Source organism: Humulus lupulus, chromosome 2 (assembly GCF_963169125.1).
Source record: "Humulus lupulus chromosome 2, drHumLupu1.1, whole genome shotgun sequence".
Classification (NCBI taxonomy): Eukaryota; Viridiplantae; Streptophyta; class Magnoliopsida; order Rosales; family Cannabaceae; genus Humulus; species Humulus lupulus.
The window spans coordinates 16722173-16744122 of NC_084794.1; the positions used below are offsets into that span (position 1 = coordinate 16722173).

The 21950-nt window shown below is 33.8% G+C and overlaps 2 protein-coding genes across 3 annotated transcripts; both read left to right on the top strand.

Moving 5' to 3' along the window:
* Positions 1 to 13411: 13411 nt before the first annotated feature.
* LOC133817383 (14-3-3-like protein B) lies at positions 13412 to 16499 on the top strand. Of its 2 annotated transcripts, none has more exons than XM_062249886.1 (7): positions 13412 to 13600; positions 14441 to 14747; positions 14859 to 14946; positions 15247 to 15356; positions 15442 to 15590; positions 16019 to 16071; positions 16155 to 16499. In XM_062249886.1, the coding sequence occupies exons 1-7, from the start codon at positions 13528 to 13530 to the stop codon at positions 16155 to 16157; spliced, it is 783 nt and encodes a 260-aa protein (XP_062105870.1). In that variant the 5' UTR covers positions 13412 to 13527; the 3' UTR covers positions 16158 to 16499. The 2 variants fall into 2 exon arrangements, with proteins under 2 accessions (XP_062105870.1, XP_062105871.1); XM_062249887.1 differs by having other exon boundaries at positions 16022 to 16071.
* Positions 16500 to 17818: 1319 nt separating this feature from the next.
* LOC133817382 (bifunctional riboflavin kinase/FMN phosphatase-like) lies at positions 17819 to 21716 on the top strand. Its single transcript, XM_062249885.1, has 10 exons — positions 17819 to 18214; positions 18334 to 18523; positions 18765 to 18895; positions 19296 to 19365; positions 19795 to 19860; positions 20263 to 20414; positions 20500 to 20577; positions 20873 to 21015; positions 21176 to 21274; positions 21420 to 21716. The coding sequence occupies exons 1-10, from the start codon at positions 18118 to 18120 to the stop codon at positions 21525 to 21527; spliced, it is 1134 nt and encodes a 377-aa protein (XP_062105869.1). The 5' UTR covers positions 17819 to 18117; the 3' UTR covers positions 21528 to 21716.
* The last annotated feature ends 234 nt before the right edge of the window (positions 21717 to 21950 follow it).

A 21950-nucleotide genomic window follows, 5' to 3' on the forward strand; every position in this document is an offset into this window, starting at 1 on the left:
TCTTATTTTTAGTTTAAGATCTAGTTGCTTATGCATTCTAGCCGTTTATATAAATATTAGTTTAAGAATTATATAACTAAATTCATTGATTAAATCTGCAAATGCATTTTTATAAATATCAGTTAAAAAAATGTCTTTCTAACTGTAAGTTTCCAATAATAATTTCTAAGGTGTTTATTAAAAAAACTAATAATAATATCGAACTATTTTTTTTTTTTTTACATTTTTCAACAAAAAAATTTGTTGTTTTTTAAAAAAACATATTTACAATGTATTTTTCTTCACTTTCTTTAGCATTCAAGTCTTAATAAAAAATAATAATGGGCGGAAAAACTCTATTATTTTTATATTTTATTTTACTTAAATCTATAAACTTTATTTTTGGTGATGAAACTTCCCTAACTATTATTTTGTTGGAAAAATTGCACTCTTCATTTACATGACTATCTAAAGCCAATACTGTAATGCTCTTGAATCCCTAATGCGGTTTAATGGCGGGATTAGTAGGCTGGGAGGATCATACTTGTTTAATTATGTCATTAAATGATAATATGCATGTTTATGTGAATTATATTATAATATGATGTTATATGCATGCATGTGGGTCCACATTTGATAATTATGATATTTTGGTAATTTGGCCTGTTGAGGGCATAATTGTATATTTGTATGCATGTCAGTGATATATTGTTGAGACCACATTATAATGTGGGTTTGTTCGAGCTATTCAGCATGAGACGATCATGGAATATTGATTAGCGGTCTAGTCATAACAGGTTTAAATTCGGGGCTCGGGATGAGTCTCGGGGTGATTTTAATGATTAGAGCGTTATCGGGAATTAAATGGTAACGGGATATAAATTATTGGTGTTTGAGATTATTGAGAATAGCGGGAATTGGAGAACGTTAATTATGATTAACGAGATAGGTGGGGAATGCCAATTTTGCCCTTGGGAGCCTTTAGAAACCTTTAATTGACCTAGGGGTATAATAGTCTTTTTACCCCTAGCATAGATATAAACCATTTTTGAGCTGTGAAAGAGGTAGAAAAACAGAGCTTCTTCAAGAGCCTTCCCGTACCATCATTTCCTTTGAGATTTTTGAACCATTATTGAGGATTCAAGCTTTGGAAGTAAGGCTTGAGAGTTTAGGAGAGTGTTCCTCCATTGAAGAGCATCATAAGCTGAGCTTTGGGTAAGTTTCTAGCCATTGAATTCCCTGGTTTGCCCTGTTTTAGTTCTATTTTGCAGTTGTGATTTCTAGGTTGAGATCTTGGTTTTGTTGGGAGTTTTGGCTAGGGTTCTTATGGTTGTGATGTTTGGGGTATGTTAGGATGGTTTTTGGGTTCATTTGGCACAAAAAATGGGATTTGGAAGCATTGGAATCAAGTTAGAATCAAAGGAGTTGAAGAAGGAGGTTTCAGGGGGTACCTGGTCTGGAGGTAGCGCTATAGCGCCCACCCTAGGGCGCTACAGCGCTACACAGGAGGCATTTGGGCGTTTTGGGGGTTCTGAGAATAGCGCTGGGGCGCTAGGGAGTAGCGCTGTAGCGCTACTCTGTTCCTTCAAAGTCCCGTTTTGAGTGTTTTTAAGGGCTTGTGGCTTGGGGTTTCAATCCTTAAGGCCCGAGATCGAATCTACTCACGGTGTGGGCATGTTTTGAGGTCCCGAGAGTGGGGTTTAGGTTAAGACCCTTTCATTGTTGAATTTCATTTATGGAGGTTATAATTGGTTATGATTAGGTAACCGCTAAGGAATCAAAGGTCGATCGTTCTCAGGAGTCGTTCTCATTATATTTCTCGCTCGAACCAGAGGTAAGAAAACTGCACCCCATATGTGACATGCATGGTTGTTCATGAGACATGTTGATTGTGTAAATGTGGACATGGATTGATTATTGAATGCTTAGCAAATCTTGCTCACTTGTGCATGGTACTGACTAATTAGTCAGATTTGGCAAAGGTGTCAGTACCAACTGTGAAGCTAGGACTTATTAGTCAAGTTCGGCAGTGGTACTGGGCACAAGTCACACAGTGCTGACTTATAAGTCAGGACGGCCTTAGTGTGTTTAACGCAAGCCAATAAAGATTAGATCTAATCGACATCTGCATTAAATGACTCAGAAGAGCGTTAATGCCGGACCGACCTCAAGTTTGATGAAAACTAAAAGCGCTTGTGTGACTTACCCATCAGTCTCTCGTCTGTTTAAGGCTAGTGACTAACCCAGCAGTCACTCATTTGTTTAAATTAGTGACTTGCTTGTCAGTCACTCAGTATGGTTTATCAAAACCTCGAGTGATATTCACTCATCTGTTTAAGAGCTATAAGCTCTGTGTGATTATAATGATAATCAATTGATAATATTAGGGGTGTTCATAAAACTGCCCACACCGCACCGCAATTTGCGGTTTAGAACCCTTCGCGGTGCGGTTGCGGTTTGTATTTTTGCCAAACCGCGCGGTGCGGTGCGGTTTGTGGTTTTAAATTTTATAAATGCGGTTCAAACCACACCGCACCGCATCATTATATATATTAACTTTTTATATTATTTTTTTTTCAATTTTACTACATTTAAAGTTAATGCATAAATATTTATATAGTATAATATAATATACACAATATCTAGAAAGAAATATAATGTTTCATAGGATGCTAACACATATTCTACTTCAATCTAAATATATTCCTCCTTAATTAAAATAATATTTACTTTTATATTACATTTTTTATTTGTTATATTTTTATTGTCTTGCTTAAAGTTTATTAGCTTGTTGTACATTTAATTCTTTTGCTAAACACTCTATGGTTATGAGATTTATTATAAATTTTATTAATTATAATATTTAATTGTTAAATTATTTGGCGATAGGTATAAACCGCCAAAACCGCACCGCATTTTTGCGGTGCGGTTTATGCGGTTTGAGGTCTATGCGGTGCGGGTTGCGGTTTGGAAAATTGTTCAAACCGCATATGCGGTTTGGTCCAAAAAATTAGAGAAAAACCGTACCAACCGCACCACGAACACCCCTAGATAATATCTATATGCAATACTGTGTTTTCTTGCTAGGCTTTGACTCATGGGTGCTATGTGGTGCAGGTAAAGGGAAAGAAAAGCTCACCCAACCTTGAGTGGAGAGCTTAGGTGGTGATGTGTACATATGCGGCTGCTTGACCACCACGGCCAAGGAGTTCTCAGAGGAGCTAGGGTTTTCCCTATTTTTGCCACTTAGGTCGGTGGGTTTGTAAATTTGAAACAGTAATGACCATTCTGTGTTGTAAATAACTTGTAAAAGATTTTATGGGCCCATGAATAGTTTTATGTATTTAATAAAATATATAATTTTCTTTTTATTGGTTTTTCACCTTAGCTTGTTAATAACACTTAGAGCACGTTTTTAACCAAATGACTCGGGTAGCAGGTCAAATTTCCGGTTCACCGATCACCATAACTGTTCTAGGGTAACCAGGGCGTTACAAATACCACATCATAATTTTTTAATTATTTAAAATAAATAAATAAATAAAGATATTCAAATTGATTTAAAATAAAAAAAATTAATTTTAATTAGATTATTTAAAATTGGGTTTATACCTTTTTGGACCCTGTGTTTTGTCACATTACTTTTTTGGACCCTGTGTTTTGACAAATTATTTTTTGGATCCTATGTTTTATAAAATGGTTAAAATAGAACCCTAAGCCCGATTTTGGTCAATGATTTCTCAACTAAAATCACAAATAATTGACCAAATTAACAATTCAGAACAAAAATAAAATCATTCTGCTTAAAAACTGTGTTGTTATATTCAATTTTTTCTTTATTAAAATTGAGTTTAGGGTTCTATTTTAACCATTTTACAAAACATAGGGTCCAAAAAGTAATTTGTCAAAATACAGGATCCAAACAGGTAATTGGACAAAACACAAGGTCCAAAAGAGTATAAACCCTTTAAAATTTACTTAAAAATACATTAAAAGCTAAAAAAAAATTAAGTAAAAACATTATACTAAACCCAAATTATTTTTCTCGTTCTTCCCTGTTTTTTTCTTATTCTTCTTCTTTCCTTTCTCTTCTTATACTCTTCCTTCTTCCACCCAAACTTTTAATATTTTTTCTACAAGTGGCTAGAAAGCCATGGAAGGAGGCGACTTTGCTGCTTTCAACAGTGGGGATTGTTGGGAAACTTTTACAGGATCTTTATTTATTTTCATGTAGATCTAATATTACACAAATTAATATGAGATAACTTAGAGCATGTTTCTAAAATTGAATTCAAAGAGAAACAATAATAAGAATACTTACAGTACACGCAGCAGAATGAATGAGTCATTCCTTCGGTTTCTCTAACCCTTGTATCATTTCTATCGCAGAGTATTACCAAGAAACTGAATCAATCTTCAATTTTCTTCACAGTCTTCCAAAGTATCCTTAGAATCACCTAGACTAGAGTGGGAAATTCTCAACACATGAGATAGATACGAAGAGAATAATAAGAGAAAATAACAAAGAGGCTTAGAAAAAAACTTGTATTTAGAGAGAATCTAAAAACTATAAGAAAATATGACTTGTGACATATGTTTTATTCTCTCACTTAGCACTCCTTTTATAGACTCAATTAGGCAATTTAATTTAATTAAAAAATCAATAAAATAATAGCCAATTTGAAGCCCTAAGTCGAAATTATCATGAGATTTAGGCCCGTAAAATTTCTCGTTTAATTATAAGCCCATTGGACTTAAAATCAATGTCTGTATTATTTTCTATTGATTTAATTAATTAAATAATTATTTAAATTCTTTATCAAATTAATTATTTATAATTTGAACCTTGATTTAAACTTATTTATTAATTTAGATACTAATCTATCTTAATTAATAAATCTGCCCTTAATTATTTTTTCTTCTCAAAATTACATAACTCTATGAAACTATCCAAAATTGGTCAATTTTGATAATTCTAATTAATAATTAAATCAATTAATTGAGATTATCTAGATGATTTTATACAAGGTACATTGGGCCTATGAAATCAAGCTCCCATAAGTTATCATAAATCTAACAAATAAAATTACTAACTTATTAATTCCTCGTGACTCCACTAAAAATTCGGAATTGCACTCTTGAATTCATAGAACGCTCTATAACAAATATGGATACGCTATTAATTATCCATTGTTACAACCATAATTGTCACTCAATCCTCTATAGACGGTCTACAATGAGATGAGACTAAAATATCATTTTACCCCTCATTGTATTTTATCCTTAAAACACTTAGTTCCTTGTAAATAATATTTCAGTAAACTAATTTAATTACTGAAATGAGATCTCTATCATTTAACACATTGAACCAAACTAAAAGGAAACCATCGTTTCACTTCTTCATCAGAAGCTATAGATGTTCATATCTATGATTAACACTCCTACTTAATTATACTACCGAGTTTCCAAGATGTAAGTATGGGCTAGTCCGTAGGGTAAGCTGGTAACGAACAAGTCAAAGAACTCAAATAATACAATCAGTTAGAATACTAACCACTCAAAATTGAGATTGAATTGATCTATGGTCAACTATATGATTGACTAGAATAGATAATAACCGGTATGTTTACTTATCCTATCAACTATCAATATCGGTCTAGTCCGATGTAACAAATACATTTGATCTTATCTACTTTGCTAATGTTCTAGAAAGAACATAACACTATAATGTGTAAGCAGATCATATCGTAGATTGGCAAGTCAGTGTAAATCCTGTGCACTAACTAATCTTAGGACTAACTTATTTTGAACATATAATCATATTTATATTCCACTGTGATTACGTCACTATAAATACGATTAGCTATGTGCTCGGGATTTAATATAAGTTTATATTAAACAAATAATCATGAAAATAAAACATGTGAGCAAAGTGATTGACCAAGTCAAAAAATGATTTCTATTTTTTTATTGCTAATAAAATGAGATTACAAAGAAATTGGTCTTTATTGATGATTCATAATTAAGTGGGAATAAAATTAACGTTTTATTTTTTTAATTATATCTTGATTCCTAGTGTACCATTGACTTTACTAGTGAAGGTTAATTCATAATATGATTATGAATTTGACATCAATAACATTTTCAGTTCCAAAAGTCAACCCAATAGGAAACCATCATTCAATCTATAAGAATGTATAAATTCCATATCTATTAAGCTATGTCCCCAGTCATATACATCATTGAGTCTCCAAAGCAATAGTTCTTAGCCTGATCATTATGACAAACCGTAACACATGAATCAAATGATCAAATGACATATATAGGAGTTTATAGTAACTTCAGGATTAAGATAAGTTTGTATATGATTATCAGTTGCTATGTTTTATAATACTATGAAACGGTATTTAAACTAGTATTATCAAATCACATCTGGTTCAGTTCTACATACTCTCCGTATGCAAAGTACCTCCACTAAAGTGTCATACTACACTAGTAACCTGGATCTAGGTTATATGTATTCATAATACTAGTGGACCGTAGTAGTAGTAATTAATCTAAAGATTCCACAACTTTATTTTACTGCGAACTATTTAAGTTCATTATCTCAATCTCGATCATCTCATGCCAATATTAGAATGAGACCACATAGATGAACTTGAGAATTTTCTTATATTTACTTAATAAAATTAACAATAATATAGTACATAAGCTACATATATATAATAATTCAATTCATTTATTTATTGACAACTACAATTACTTTAAGGGCACTACTCCCAATAAGTACTAAGTTTGGGTCTCATCAAGATCTTTTTTTTTTTTGTGTGTGTGTGATAGAGCTAATTTTATTTTGGTATTAGAGTTTGGATTTGGGTTAACTTTGGATTTTGATTTTGGATATTTATATGTGATTTTGTAAAATTTATTATTTGTTTGCAAATCTGATAAATAATATGTGTTTGGTTTGTATCGATTGTTATTGGAGATAATTTTTTATTTATTTTAGATATGTTGCTGCGTAGTGGATATGTTTTAGTAAATCTATAATGGATAATAGATAAATAACAGGCATATGATTCGATGAAGCTCCGCTTAGGCATGGCTGCTGACCCACGGTAAAAAAAAAAAAAAAAAAAAAAAAAGGACGGAAGGGGAAGGAGAAGGAGAAAAAGTTTTATTAAATTTTTCATTAAAATAATATAAGTTTTGATTTATTTTTTAATGAAAAATATATATTTTTTATTATTATTATTTTAAAATCAATTAAAATAATTAATAAATATTTTTTATATGACATGGACAAATAACCAATGGCTATGTAGGATTATATTGATGACTTGGATTTCAAAATGTGACATGGATTTGGTTTTAGATAGCTGTGTAGGCAATTCTAGTAGATAGCAAATGTAATTAACGAAGACTGCAAATTTGGTAACAGAATAATAATGTGGGAGGTTTCATTGTCAAAAATTAAGATTGTGATTTAAGTGCAACAAAATATAAAAATAAGGGTAAAAAAAATTACTTTATTTTTTAATCCTAGACTTGATGAATTTTTTTTTATATTTTTTAAAACACACATAGAATATTGTGTAATTTTATTTTCATTTTAAATGTTTTAAATATATCCAAATTTATATTATTATGGGAAAATATTAATTTGGTCCCTGTATTTTTTCTAAATACGCGATCGGTCCCTGTATTTTACAAAATATATAAATAGTACTCTATACTAGGGCTGAGCTTAAAATCTGAAAAACCGAAAAAATTGTGTACACTGACTTCCCGAACACCGAAAAAACAAAAACTGTAACATCCCAAATTTTCTAATGTGGCTTAGTGCCTAGATTAGGGGGCCGGGAGGCAATAATTGAGTTATTATGTGAATTATATTATAATATAATTATGCTTGCATGTTAGAAATATTAAATATGTGTATGTGGGCTTGTTTCTTATAAGAAGGGTATTTTAGTAATTTGATCCGTTTAGGGTATAAATGCAAATATGTGTTTGTGTGATTGAGATCACATTATTATGTAGATATATTTGGGTTACTCGATGCGAGGCGATCCCGGTGAGCAAGTTAAGTCACAACGAGGTTTTATACCCAGCTCGGGGTGAGCTTAAGAGTATTTTAGTATATTACCGGGAATTAGTGGGTAATGGGAAATTATCTGATAATTAGGTGGGAATATTTGAAGTAACGGGAATTATAGGACATAAGTTGTGAATAGCAGGATATAAGACAAAGGACAAAATTGCCCTTATGAGCACATAATGAATAGGCTAAGGGCAAGCGGCAATCTAGTCATTTCCATCCAAACTTAGGACTTAGTTGGCTGGGAACTTATCAGAAGGTTTGAGAAATCAAAAGGGGATTCTCAGTAGCTCTCATTCTCTCTCACGTTCTATACTTCATCTCTTGGAGCTTTGGTGGTTTGGGTCAATTTGAAGGAAATCGGCTTGGAAGGGAGGCTTGAAACCAGGGAATTATTGGGAGAAGATTGAAGCTTGAGTCACACAGTTGAGGTAAGGGTTTTAATTTGAATTCCGCATGTTAGTTCTGTTGAATTGTTGAGAACTGTGGTGTTTTGCATGTATGTGAGTTGGGAGAGTGAATCTAGGATGTGTTAATGAGTATTGAGTTGTTAATTAGTTAGGTTTGGTTGCTGGAAGGAAGTATATTGATTTTGGGGATTTAATTGGAAGATTGGGATGGAATTGGGTGGTTTTTAGTTGGGTTCGGCTAGAGGAAAAACCCGGAAATTCTGGGTTCGAATGGTTGGGCCATGGCCTTGTTCTTGGTATATCGCGACCCTATGGAGCAAGAAGGAGCCAAGAGGGCTCGGAGGCATAGGCAGGCTGCGGCGCCTCAAGGGAGCGCCGCAGTGCGTGTTGGTTTTCCAGGGGGGCCGAGCCTCTGACTTAGAGGCGGGCCGCGGCATGGGTCCTTAGGGCCGCGACCCTTAAGGGGATTTTTGGCCTTAATGAGGTTTTTAGATCGGGAACTTAACCATTTGGGCTCGGGGTTGATTCTACTTCCTTGTTGAGTGGAATTCGACGTCCTAGAGGCTAGGATTTGGTCTGGAAGCATTTATTCTCCCGTTGTTGATGGAATTCCTTATTATGGTTGTGGCTAGGGCTACGCTAAGGGCTCAAATCAGGGATCGTACTCAAAGGGCGTCGCTAGTAACTTGCATTTAGATTGAAGGTAAGAAAACTGCACCCATTATGTGAATGTGTGATTAGAGCTTAGTCAATGCTGAATATAGATATGATTAAGGCTTTGGCCCTGTTAATGAACATGATTATAATTATGTTTGAGAAAATCTGATTAGGTACACAGGAGTGCGCTTAATTAGGATTATACCTATGACTGCTGTTTTAGTGTATTATAATGCATTGCAATTGTTGATATGTATGCGATATGAGATATGTGGTTGTCTGTTGTGATTGGGAAGCTCGGTTTATAAACCAGAGTGTTATTAGGATGTTAAATGGGGATCAACTTATTAGTCGAGGGCATACTGGACTCGAAAGACTCGTCTTATGAGTCGAGGTTCCTAAAGCTTCGACTTACAAGTCGGAGGCATGTGAGGCTTGAATTCTAAGTCAAGGACTTAGTTTCTAAGCTGAGATTGGAATTGTGCACATGGAGTGCAGGCCACCATGGCTGGGCCACCCTGGGAGTGCAACAAGCACTTGACTGGCTCGGATGCCAACAAATTAGAAGGAGGTGCGACACACGCTTTCGTGACCCCATGGTTGCCAATTTGTATATTGAATACACCAGTTTCAGTTATTACTGTTTGATAGTTATATTACTCTGTGAACTGTTTAATATATTTTCTTGCTGAGTCTTTTGGCTCACATGTGCTTTGTGGTGCAGGTAAAGGTAAAGAGAAGCTCAACCAACCATGAGTCGGAGGGCAATATCAGTGACATGTACATATGCAGTCCGCTCGACCACCACGGCCGAGATGCTCAAGAGAACTAGGGTTAAACCCAACTTTTGCCGCCTAGGTCAGCTTATTATGTAACTTGAGTGTTGTAACCGGCTTTTAAACTGATGTTTTTGGGATCCCGTGTAAGGAACATGCTTTTAATTTAATGAAAATACTTATGAGTTGACCAAAAGTTTTAATACCTAAACCTTTAGTGGCTTAATCAAACGTTTAGTCCAAATGACTTGTTTAGCAAGTCCAGCACTGATTTTAAACACACTTGGTGACGGACCCTAATTAGCAGGGCATTACAAAAACCAATTATACCGAACACCGAAAAAACCGTTAACGGCGCAAACCGCCACTGTTCGGTCGGTTTGAAAATTTTGTGTGAACCGACCGATTTGAACCAAAACCGACCAAATAGTATAAATAATTTTATTATATAATTATTAATTATTAAAATTATTAAATAAAAATAAAAAATCTGAAATAGCTTTAGGGCACCACCACCACCGAATCTCTTTCTCTCATTCTATCGTATACTCTTAGTCTCAGACTCTCTCATCACTCTCATCTAATCTCTCATCTCCTCATTCCTCTATTCTCTGTTTCACTCTCCTCCCAACCAGTCGGCGACTCGGCGGCAGCAACATGGCCCGACCAGTCGGCGACTCGGCGGCAGCAGCACGACCTAGCTGCACGACCACGACCCACGCACGCGACTGCTTCACAGACACGGAGCCAACCCTTCCCACTCCGGCGACTGCTTCACGGACACGGAGCTCCGCCACACTGGTTTGGTTCCAAGCTCAAACAGTCGAGAGGTACTCCATCACTAACCTTTTCTTCTTCCATTCCATGTGCAGAAAAGATCAATCTTATGTTGTTAAAAAGAATAAAGTCAATATGAGAAACATTTTTTATGTGAGTATATTTCAATTGAACTTGTACGAAGCATATAATTAATTACCATATTATGCTTAGTTTCAACAAACAATGGTCGCATGCAAATCATGAAAAAGGATCTTTAGATTTAAAGCCTTTAGCTCTCTTAAGAGCTTCAGCCATTTCTTTTGCATTCAACTTCTACTTTCTTAAAAAATATTCAGGTTCCATCCACCTTGGTAGGGGAGAATCTCCACCTACTTTATCAGACAAATCCCACTTCATGACTGAAAACACATTCAACCGATTTCACAAATCATACAAAACATGTTAATAATTACCATGGAAAATTTATTTGTCATGCATTATTTGGTTCTTGACTTAGAACAACCAAAACTATGTTCTTCATTAAAAGGTCAAGATTTTTAAGATTTACCATATGGATTAGTTTTCATTTTCTTGTAGGGACGAGAACATGATAATGAAGGTTTGTCCCTGGCTTTAGGATAGCTTCCCAAAACTTCAATACAAACATCAGTTTCAACATTATGCTTCCCAAAATTGTTATGATTAGAAGGATAGTCTATCTCCACAGTTGTTTTGTCGAATATGATAACATTGAACTGAGAATCCCCTTCATATCGGAAAACTAAGAGGTTTCCACGACTTAAAGAGCAATGTTTTGCAAATTTATTCCAACCTTCTTCAATCCATACCTTTCCATCCGCTTTTGTCAACCCTACCTCCCATCTTGACCTACATGGAAGCTTAAGGTATACTTGTCTCAATAAGGAGCCACAATATTTCACCCAAAATGCCTTAGGAATTTTCTACACAAACACAAAGAAAGACCAAAATAAAATGTTAATGAAAGAGTAAATATAAGTTACGACTTAATACATATTTACATCAATGCAGCCTAAGACCACACCATGTATAAATATTTAGCAAAGTCAGAGAAAAAGAACAGTTCAAATTGTAGAATTTGCCAAGGTAACAAAAACAAAATTCGGTTTGGTCGGTTCAACCGACCAAACCGCGGTCCAAAACGGTCAGTTTTTTCTCTTTAACTAGTTTGGATGGTCGGTTTTTGGATTGCATCAATTTGGACTGAAAACCGAATTCTGGATTTAATACTATAAAAAAACCGCTCAAATTGACTCAGTCCTACTATCTACCCAATTTTAGTCAAAATATTTTCAAATATAATATTTATTTCTCAACTCCTCGACCACATTATCTATTTTTGTAAACTCATCGCATTGCCAACATTCTAAGAATTGATTTTATAACTGAAAATATTTTGACAAAAATTGGGTCTATGATACTATTTTGATCTATTTAGTAAAATATAAGGTCTGAATTATCGTTTAACAAAACATAGAAACATAGAAACTGATCGCGTATTTGAAGAGAACACGATTAAAATGATATTTTTCCTATTATTATTTGCTAAACATATGCAATACTTTTTGTATTTTCAAATAAGTAAATTAATCATTATATTATGATCGTTATTTTTTCTAATTACTACTATTAAAGAACTCATATTATAATATTAAGTTTTTAATGTAAATAATAATTGAGGTGCACTAATTTTAAATTAGTTTATCAATCTTTTTTTGTTATTGATTAAGTATTTTCATTCAATCAATTATTCAGGACAGTAGTAGTGGACTAAATAAATTCTCAAATAAATAAAGCTTCACCATTAAGGCATTAACTATAACATTTTAGCTGTAAAGTGTTGAAATCACTATTTAAAAAAAATACAAAAATGGTAGATGATCACTATTTTAGGTAGTTTGAAAATTGAAATCGTGGTTGCCAAAGTTCATGATTTCATCCTTCAAAAAAAGAATATTAATGATTTCAATTTATTTAATTTTTTTTAATGAATTTTTTGATGATTTTTGTGATCGAATTTTCAGGTGAATTGGGTTATTCACCCGTAACTTGAAAAAAAAAAACGATGATGTGTGTCTGTGAAGAAAAAAAAACATTTAATAATAATATTAAAGAAAAAACTCATGATAAGGTTTTACCTAACACCAAACATATAAGATAAGCTTTACTAATGTGACATCGATTCATAAGCTGCCACGTCACCATTTTATGGTACGCATTTGGGCCGTCATTGTACATTGGACTTTAACGGCCCAAGACATTTGTCGAAATAGGACGACCCACGTTCGCGACCCCTTCTGACCAATAAGAAAAAAACATCGTCCGTGTTGGTAACAATTGCTGACGTGGCGCGTTATTACTCGTCCAAAAGTATTCCCACGATTTTGACTCCGAAATTTGCTATGTATCACAAATTCTACCCTTTTTGACTCCTTCAAAAACAGTTTGACGAGGATTTGGAAACGACACGTGGCAACATCAAACCAGGCGCTACAACTTCGACATTCTCAGCTCATCCGCAGCTACGTAAATCCTCCAGCAGAGGAAGAATAATAATAAAACGTTTTAGTGTTTTGGACAAAAAAATATGCCAAATCATTATTGATATCAGGGACTTTTTTGATATTAAGGAAATTACATTTTGGTCCTTTTCACCTGCGAACAGTTTAGAGACCAGAAAGCTTAGAGAGAGAAAAGACAACGCATACCCATATAAACACAAACACAACCAAATTCTCTCTGTTTTTTCATTTATTTTTTTACTCAAAAGTTTCGAAACCCTAAATTTCTTTCACAGAGATCGGCCATGGCTTCCACTAAAGAACGGGACAACCTCGTCTACGTTGCTAAGCTCGCTGAGCAGGCCGAGCGCTACGATGGTTATTCTTTTTTGTTTTGTATTTTTTTAACGCACATGCATATAACCTTTTAGCATTAGTCCCTTTTTCAAACTTCTACTCTTTATGTGGTTTTCTTTTGTCGTTGTTTTTCGCAGTAACTCTCTGTTATGATTGATTGGAATCGTTTTAATTATTTATTTATTTGGTATTTTACTTCGAATCCGAAGTCACTCAATTTTTTTTAATTTTAGTGAACTTCAATCTAAAGTTACTCCATTTAATTTTTTAATTTGTTGAGGAAATTGAAGCAAACCAGAAATTTCGAGATGAATCATACATTGAATTGTTTAAAGATTAGTTGATTTATATGTAGAGAAATTTTGCATATTATCACTGAACACCGGCATATGATTTGTTCTGAATTTTTCTTGTCTACTTTTCTAAATAAAAAATTTCGTGTGTTTTGTTTTGAGTTTTATTTCATTATATATATATATTTTCCACCGACAAATATGATTTGATGAGGCTTCTGTCTGACTCCTTGTCTTGACTAATTTTACTACAAGAAAATTGATCTACCTTTTAACGGTGTCCCTTCTCATAGCTTTACTTATTTCTTATTCTAACAGATGTTATTTTCTTGGTGCCAATTAATTTTAGGAATATACTCATATAGATGGTTACATGTATATTTTTTTCCCATAAATTGTCAGACTTTGTGAATAGTAAAAAATATTTAAATGGGTAATATTGATTGAAAATCTATGGATCAGGGATCTTTGTACACCCTGAGATTTTTTAAATGAACAACTTCAACTCTAAAAGCTTGACTCTCACTTTATCTTTCCATGTTTACTTTCTTACTCTATAATTTAACAGAGATGGTGGAGGCAATGAAGAATGTTGCAAAACTTGATCTTGAATTGACTGTTGAAGAACGGAACTTGCTTTCCGTTGGTTACAAGAATGTTGTTGGTTCTAGGAGAGCCTCATGGAGGATCCTATCATCAATAGAACAGAAGGAAGAAGCGAAAGGAAATGAAGTTCATGCTAAGCAAATTAAGGAGTATCGCCATAAGGTTGAATCAGAGCTCTCTACCATTTGTAGTGATATCATGACTGTCATCGATGAACATCTTATTCCATCAGCTACTGCTGGTGAATCAACTGTATTCTACTATAAAATGTAAGGAGCTATTGTGAGTGAATATAACTGAATTTGTACATTAAGTTGTGTTTTGACATGATTATCAATGTTGTTTGATTGTGGTTGCTTGCAAATTATTATTGGCTACAGGAAAGGAGACTATTATCGTTATCTTGCAGAGTTCAAGTCTGGTGACGAGAAAAAAGAGGCTGCAGAGCAATCAAAGAAAGCATATGAGGTTGTTTACTTTTTTTTTTCACTTAAAAAATGTTTCATTGAAGTTCATTCTTTTCTGTTTGTGCGTCACGAAATCTTTTCTTGTTTAAGAGGGTTAAAAGAAAATATTATTGGCTCTTAAGCAAGTATTAGCCTTTAGGTTTTTCTTAGAAAGTTTGATCTACTTTGTTACTTTCAACATAAATCTGCCCATTTATTTTGCTATCAGCATTATTTCTAATATACTTTGTTAAAAATATTCTGCATCATGCTTTTTCTCGCTCTCTCAATTTTGTTTGATATTAATATTATGCGTGTGCAGGCTGCTACAACAGCCGCTGAAGCTGAATTGGCTCCCACACATCCAATCCGGTTAGGATTGGCTTTGAACTTTTCAGTCTTCTTCTATGAGATCATGAATTCACCTGAAAGGTTTGTAGATATATTCAGGTTGGCTGGATTTTGGTGTTTTGTAATTCCTTTAGTATCCTGTTTGATGCGGAGGTTAATTTAACAGGGCCTGCCACCTTGCAAAGCAAGCTTTTGACGAAGCTATGTCAGAGCTTGATACTCTGAACGAGGATTCCTACAAGGACAGTACACTAATCATGCAACTTCTAAGGGACAACCTCAATTTGTGGACTTCTGATATCCCAGAGGATGCAGGTAATTAATGTTACTATTCCAGGAAATAATCAATTTTGTTGTGAGCTGCCCTTGTCCTGAAATTTCCATCCTATTCTAGTTATTTTAGGAAGCAGGACCAAATATTAATTTATTTCCAATAATAGGTTGACACAACTATTAGGCACTGAAATTTTTGTTTTGCATATATTTAGTAGCTTAAATGCTATGATAAAAATAATTGATTAACTTCAGTTCTTTTGTCTAAAGACTGTACTATAATCTTTCGAGGTACAAAGTATTTACTTTGTATATGTTGAATGATTTGTAATTAGTATTTACTTTGATTTTCTAGACATCATAATCAGTATTTACTTTATGAGTACTCTCTTTCTCGCTTCAGTTTCTCATGGTTATTTCATATTTCCAAACATCACTTTTTTCTTATTCAATTCCCCCTTTTGCTCCAGAAGATTCCCAGAAGATTAATGGCACCGCCAAGGCGAGTGGGGAGGATGCAGAGGTTAGTGATTTCCATATTTCTTTAATATAATCAATACTACAATCTTCGACTACTTTGGTCATGCATTTCATTATGTTTTGCAGTGATAGCGTCGGGTGAGAGTTGCTTTGCTATATGTGTATGATGGATAAAAGAGGAGATCTGCTTCTCGTCACGGTCAACTTTGGTGTTTAGCTTTACTAGATCATTGTTTTTCATCCCTTTCTTTTTTGGGTCCCATATTATATGTTGTGGTTTATTATAGAATTCAATCTGGACTTGGTTGGTCTGGTCTGCATTCTACCATCTTGTTCTTGATGTTATGTTGGATGGAGTGCAGGGGATTGATCCCAATTGCTTAGGGTGATTTTCTTGTTTTTATGAAAATGCCGTAGCCCAGATGGAGGCTTGTACTGTTTGGCTTATCATTAACAGTTTTAACTTTCTTACTTTTTTTTTTTTATATATGTATTTATGATAAGATCTGGCTTCCTTCTCCCCCCTTCTATTCTCCCTTGGTCTTAACCAAGCTCTTTCATTTCATGCAATTCCTTACTTTTTTTTTAATGTTTATTATTTATGATGAATTGATTACCTTTCTGTTTTTAAATCACAAATGATGAAATCAAAGAAAAATTGATATTGGAGTGGTTGTATTCTTATTTCTAAATATCTAAAGAATTCCTTTCATCTCCTTCTGTCTTATATTCTAGATGGGTATAATATTCTATTGGTTTCTTGTTTTTCATTCTATGTACACTAAAGATGTTCTGTTGAAGGGTAGAATATAATGAGAGATGATGAGGAAAAGAAAAGATCCCAGGCAAATTGGCAATACCTGTTCTGTTCTGTGGAAGAATTAGAGGGGATATATGTACACCGTAGATACCCGCAAAAGCTCTGGTTTGGTCCATGTGAGTGGGCTAGTGAAACTGGGAATTGATTCCAATTATCTCAACTTGGTTATTGGATGTTATATGAGCCATTGTTTAGAGTCAAACACTGTTGGAAAATCAATCATCACTTTTCAGGGATACACTGTTTAGAGTGCATTAAGAATAAAATTCTTCATCATTAGGAAAAAGAAAAGAATAAACATCGTTGACGGCATTGGGTTAATGGTTATAACTAGTAAATTAATGAAACAATAACAGCGATGGTATGGTTTAGTTTATCTAAGTTTGAATGATTTGTTTTGGATGGCATCTATTACTTTGATTAATATCCAATCTTTTAGCACAAATGTCATATAAGTTAAAAGAGTAGCTTTTTTCACATATCAGATGGCGTGAGATTTGAATGTGAAACCTTAACATAATATATATTTTACTACTACCCAAGTGATTTGTAGGTTCTAATATAATACATACATACGAGTTACTATACACCGATACAAAGATGTGGTTATTTTTTTGGAATTGATTTAATTTACAAAATGATTATGTTTAAAACTCTAGTTTCGATGTTTTAATTCCATAATACAGATAATAATAATAATGCTACGAAACATTTGTGGTGTTGGACGAAGCTAAATATAATGAAAAAAATTAATACCATGAGACACAAATGCATGGTATGAAAATAGAATAGTTGTATGTAGATTTTACCATTGTACATTTAACACCATACTTGCAAACTTGTTATAAACTTAAGGTTTTTTTTAAAAAAAAAAAAAAAATTGATATGGCTAATGGAGGATTGATATAGTTCTCATAATTTGTTTTACTTTTTTAAAATCCAATAAAATAAAACTTTTCTTACATGGTTGTGTATCAACAACTCCATTTTTATAGCAAAAGTGCTCGTGTTCTGTTTCTTTGTTTGGATATAAAAATTGGAAATGGGAATGAGAATGATAACGGGAATATCCTTAATTCTGATCCGATCCGAGCGAATTCCTTTACGCTACACTGTTTGGAATCTGAACAATCCCCTTGGATTACGTCCATCTCGATTCTTTTGCATGGCCATATATGTCTCAACTCTCTATAGCGTTTCATTATTATATCAATATTGTTTTCTTTTCTTCGTCCTCATTTTTGGTCAAACCAATTACCCAACCGCGCCATGAGCTGCTGTAACTCTGGTCTCTGCAATGCCCAAACCCTAAAACCACAGATTTTGGCTGTTATTCTTGATTTGGATGGTACCCTTTTGGACACAGGTATGCATATCATATTTGTTTGATTCATCCTCATATATTGCATTCGTTTTCGTTTCTGTGAAATGGGTTTTATTTAAATATCTGTTTCTCTACCTGAAATCATGTGTTTGTTTGTGCAGAGAGGGCCACAAAGGATGTTTTCAAGGAGTTCTTGGCAAAATATGGTAAGGTTTTAGACATGGAAAGAGAAGAGAAGAAGGCTGACGGAATGACCCTGAAGGATTCCTCAGCTGCCATTGTTAAGGACTATGATCTCCCATTGACACCAGATCAGTACATCCAAGAGATAATCCCCATGCATCAAGAAAAGTAACTCTCTTTTGTGCTCTCGAGTTAAAAGTTTGTGTAATTATGCATAATTATGCTTAAGATGTTCTTGTTTTTGTTCCCATAGCTCTTCTAGGATTTTCATTTGTGTCAAGTTGATGTTTGTTCAGAAATGAGTTTCAACATGGCTAAGCAAATTATATATATACACTAGTATATGCATCTGCAGCCTAGTATTATGGCTTTCTTCTTTTCTCATTTTTTTTCATGTGTATAATTTTAGGTGGATGTATGTCAGAGCACTTCCTGGTGCTACTCGACTTATTAAGCATCTCTATAATCACGGAATTCCACTTGCTCTAGCATCAAACTCCTTACGAGAATACATTGACAAGAAAATCTCCCACCAAAAAGGTTTATTTTTTATTTTTGTATAAATTTTAAGTCAGCCTGTTGGACCCTGCAGTCTTAGCAAGGTTAGAAACTCCACCATATTGCAAAATTAGGGATTTTTTTTGTGAAAATGTAGAAAAAGGCATTATGATAGTATCATTTTCTTTCTATGATTTTGTTTTGATCATCAATAAAATTTCAGCTAATAACTTGACAATGAATTAGTTACTGTAGTAAACTCCACCAAATTGTTCCTTCTTCTTCTTCTTCTTATTTAGTGGTTATATTCTTATATGTTTTTCTTCTTCAAATCTGGTATTAACCAGTTACAATTCACTCTAGTACTTACCATGACAGTTAAAATTGATAGTGGTAACTGGTTACAACCACATTACTAAAAAATCCAAAATAATTTGTGCAGGTTGGAAGGAATGCTTTACTGTAATTCTTGGCAGTGACCAGGTTAAAGCAGGGAAGCCTTCACCAGATCTGTAAGCCTTTTGACATTAAGTAATTAGGATTGATCATATATATGTATACCATGAAAGAGTAAATGGAATTTTTTGACATCAAAGTCCCTAAATTGCCCAACATGGAGTTGAAGGGAAAATCACTTCCTTAAATTGAATCAGTAAAAGCATGGGATCTTTTGTGATATTCAGTGAAAAGAAGAGACCGTTCTAACAAAATTCTGAAAACTGTCCAATATATTTTACTTTGACAGAGACTTTTCCTACGAATTGGAAGGAAGATTAAACTGATGTTATATATTTGATACCATGTAAAACACTAAAAATGATGTCATTCCTATTAGGCAGGTTCACCCTGGTAAATATACTTTGATATCAAGTAAAATCCTTGATATGCATAATACTTTTGCCTTTCCAGGCGTACTATTTTACTTTGTAATTTGTTTACAGATTTGAAGAGGCAGCGAAGAGAATGGGTGTGGACCCAAGTCAATGCATAGTGATTGAAGACTCCTTGTAAGATTATTCTACACTAATTGCTTAGTAATCAGCAACTGCATACTGATAGCTTAGTTCTGTTTTATATTCACTAAAGAGATCTAAGGGTGACATGATGAAGAAAAAGCTGCTTGAATAATCCAGAATAGATGGAGATATTATGTGTAGGGTATAAGGTCTCTGATCATTTAATTTTTTTCCAATTAAAATGACTGAAGAGACTTAAAGACCTCAAGGGCTACAAAATTGATAAACCCTTGGATAAGTTTATTTATGGCATTTGATTCGATCCCTTTAAACCAAGATGATATCCTGATAGCAATACCAAAATAACATTAATGTTATGAAAGTAGTAACAGAGTTCGTCCAAATTATTTTAATAGAGTCAGTGTTTACTTTGGAATAAATCAACAAATACAGGGTTGGTGTTAAAGCTGCAAATGCTGCAAAAATGGAGGTGGTGGCTGTTCCACCCCGAAGTGAAACTGATTTTTCTTCCCTAGCAAATATTGTGCTTCATTCTCTTCTGGAATTTGAGCCTGATCTTTGGGGTCTTCCTCCATTTGAAGACTGTAATAATCCCTTTCATATTCTGTGTGCTACTGTTTTCTTCTTTCCACAGGCTTCTATTAAAGGGTTTGTTCTGATCAACTGCAGGGGTTGATAATGCATTGCCAATTGAACCAATATATCTAAGTGGTCAATATGTAAATGGGTTTCTACATGATGTTACAGGTTGGTTAAATTGTTTCTTTCCTTCCCAAGTTTGCACTATGGATTCTTAAATTTTAGGTTCATATTCATAGTATGCTACACTACTAGAAGTATGAAACTAGATATAGTTCTGCTATTTAACTTGGTCGACCTAATTCTTTAAGTGAATTAGCGTGAGATGACATGCCATGCCACTAGTTTTTTTTTTAAAAGTATTCTTCCACATACAAAGGCGTGTTAATTGCTTTCACATTAATGTGGCCTTTGATTTGTGATGATCCTTTCTTTTTTATTTCTTTTGAGTACATAAATCCAGAAGATGGAACACATTCTCTTCCCAATCAAGTTTTCGGAGTTTTCTTTGGTTGTGCTTATGCGGAAGTTGATAAGCAGAGGATTTCCAAGGTCCTGGTTTGGATTGGAAATGAACGGTGTTCCCGCACCCATCAGAAAAAAATTGTATGAACTCTCAACTTGTCCATCTCAATTCAGTCTAAGCAAATTTATTAAATCTCATTTGCTTTCTACAAATTGAGCAATTGTCAATGCAAAAGAGAACAATACAACAAAATATGCCTGGTTTTTTGTTTACTGAGAGATTTCGGTTCCATCTTTGAAGCAAATGCACTTAGTTGACGAAACAGACGTAGTCAGCTACGCATCCAATCAACAGATGACACTTGAGCTTTTTGGCTACATACGATTTTTGACTGGCAAGGTAATGATAAACCTATCAAAACCTTATAGAGAAGATAATGATAGTCTCTGCATTATCTTTTTCACCTAAATAGTAATACCTCTCTGGTTTCCAATTTTCATGGATAAACTCTTAAATGTGTGGTTTTTTTTTGGGGGGGGTGCAGGAGAGTGGATGCTTCGATACAAAACTACTGGAAGAATACAAGTCCATTGCAAGAGCTTCAATGGATCTGCCAAAATTTACTCAGAATTCCCATTTACTCTCAGAATAGGGTTCTCTCTAATGATAATGTAGTATTATTAAGACTAATAGACTGTATTAGTCTTGTTCTTATAAGCTTCCTTGTTATAAATACAAGCATCTCTGAAAAATGCTGTATTTCTATAATATTGTGATTGTTCAATGGGTCAGCCATAATGACATTAGAATACATATAGTTTAAGGGTAAATACTCATTTGTTACCCTGTTTTTGAATACAAACTTGGTATACAACCAAACTGCTCCCAGTTATATGTAATTGAATAATTAAATTTGAATATTTGAATTTAGAATCTATATTGAGAACAGTTTGGTTATAGTGATAAAATTTTATTGATAAAATTCGTGTTCCGGGTGTGTATTTTAACAAAACACATAATTATTTACCCTAATTTTTTGAAAAACTAGAAATTGCAAATTGTAATTTTGCGTGCC

What these genes read in the sequence shown, in the direction of transcription:
- LOC133817383 (XM_062249886.1), top strand. Translation starts at nt 13,528, where the DNA reads ATGGCTTCCACTAAAGAACGGGACAACCTCGTCTACGTTGCTAAGCTC. An exon ending in GCAGGCCGAGCGCTACGATG is followed by an intron (nt 13,601 to 14,440) that starts GTTATTCTTTTT and finishes ATAATTTAACAG; the next exon opens with AGATGGTGGAGGCAATGAAG. An exon ending in TGATATCCCAGAGGATGCAG is followed by an intron (nt 15,591 to 16,018) that starts GTAATTAATGTT and finishes CTTTTGCTCCAG; the next exon opens with AAGATTCCCAGAAGATTAAT.
- LOC133817382 (XM_062249885.1), top strand. Translation starts at nt 18,118, where the DNA reads ATGAGCTGCTGTAACTCTGGTCTCTGCAATGCCCAAACCCTAAAACCA. An exon ending in ATCCCCATGCATCAAGAAAA is followed by an intron (nt 18,524 to 18,764) that starts GTAACTCTCTTT and finishes GTATAATTTTAG; the next exon opens with GTGGATGTATGTCAGAGCAC. An exon ending in GTTTCTACATGATGTTACAG is followed by an intron (nt 20,578 to 20,872) that starts GTTGGTTAAATT and finishes ACATAAATCCAG; the next exon opens with AAGATGGAACACATTCTCTT.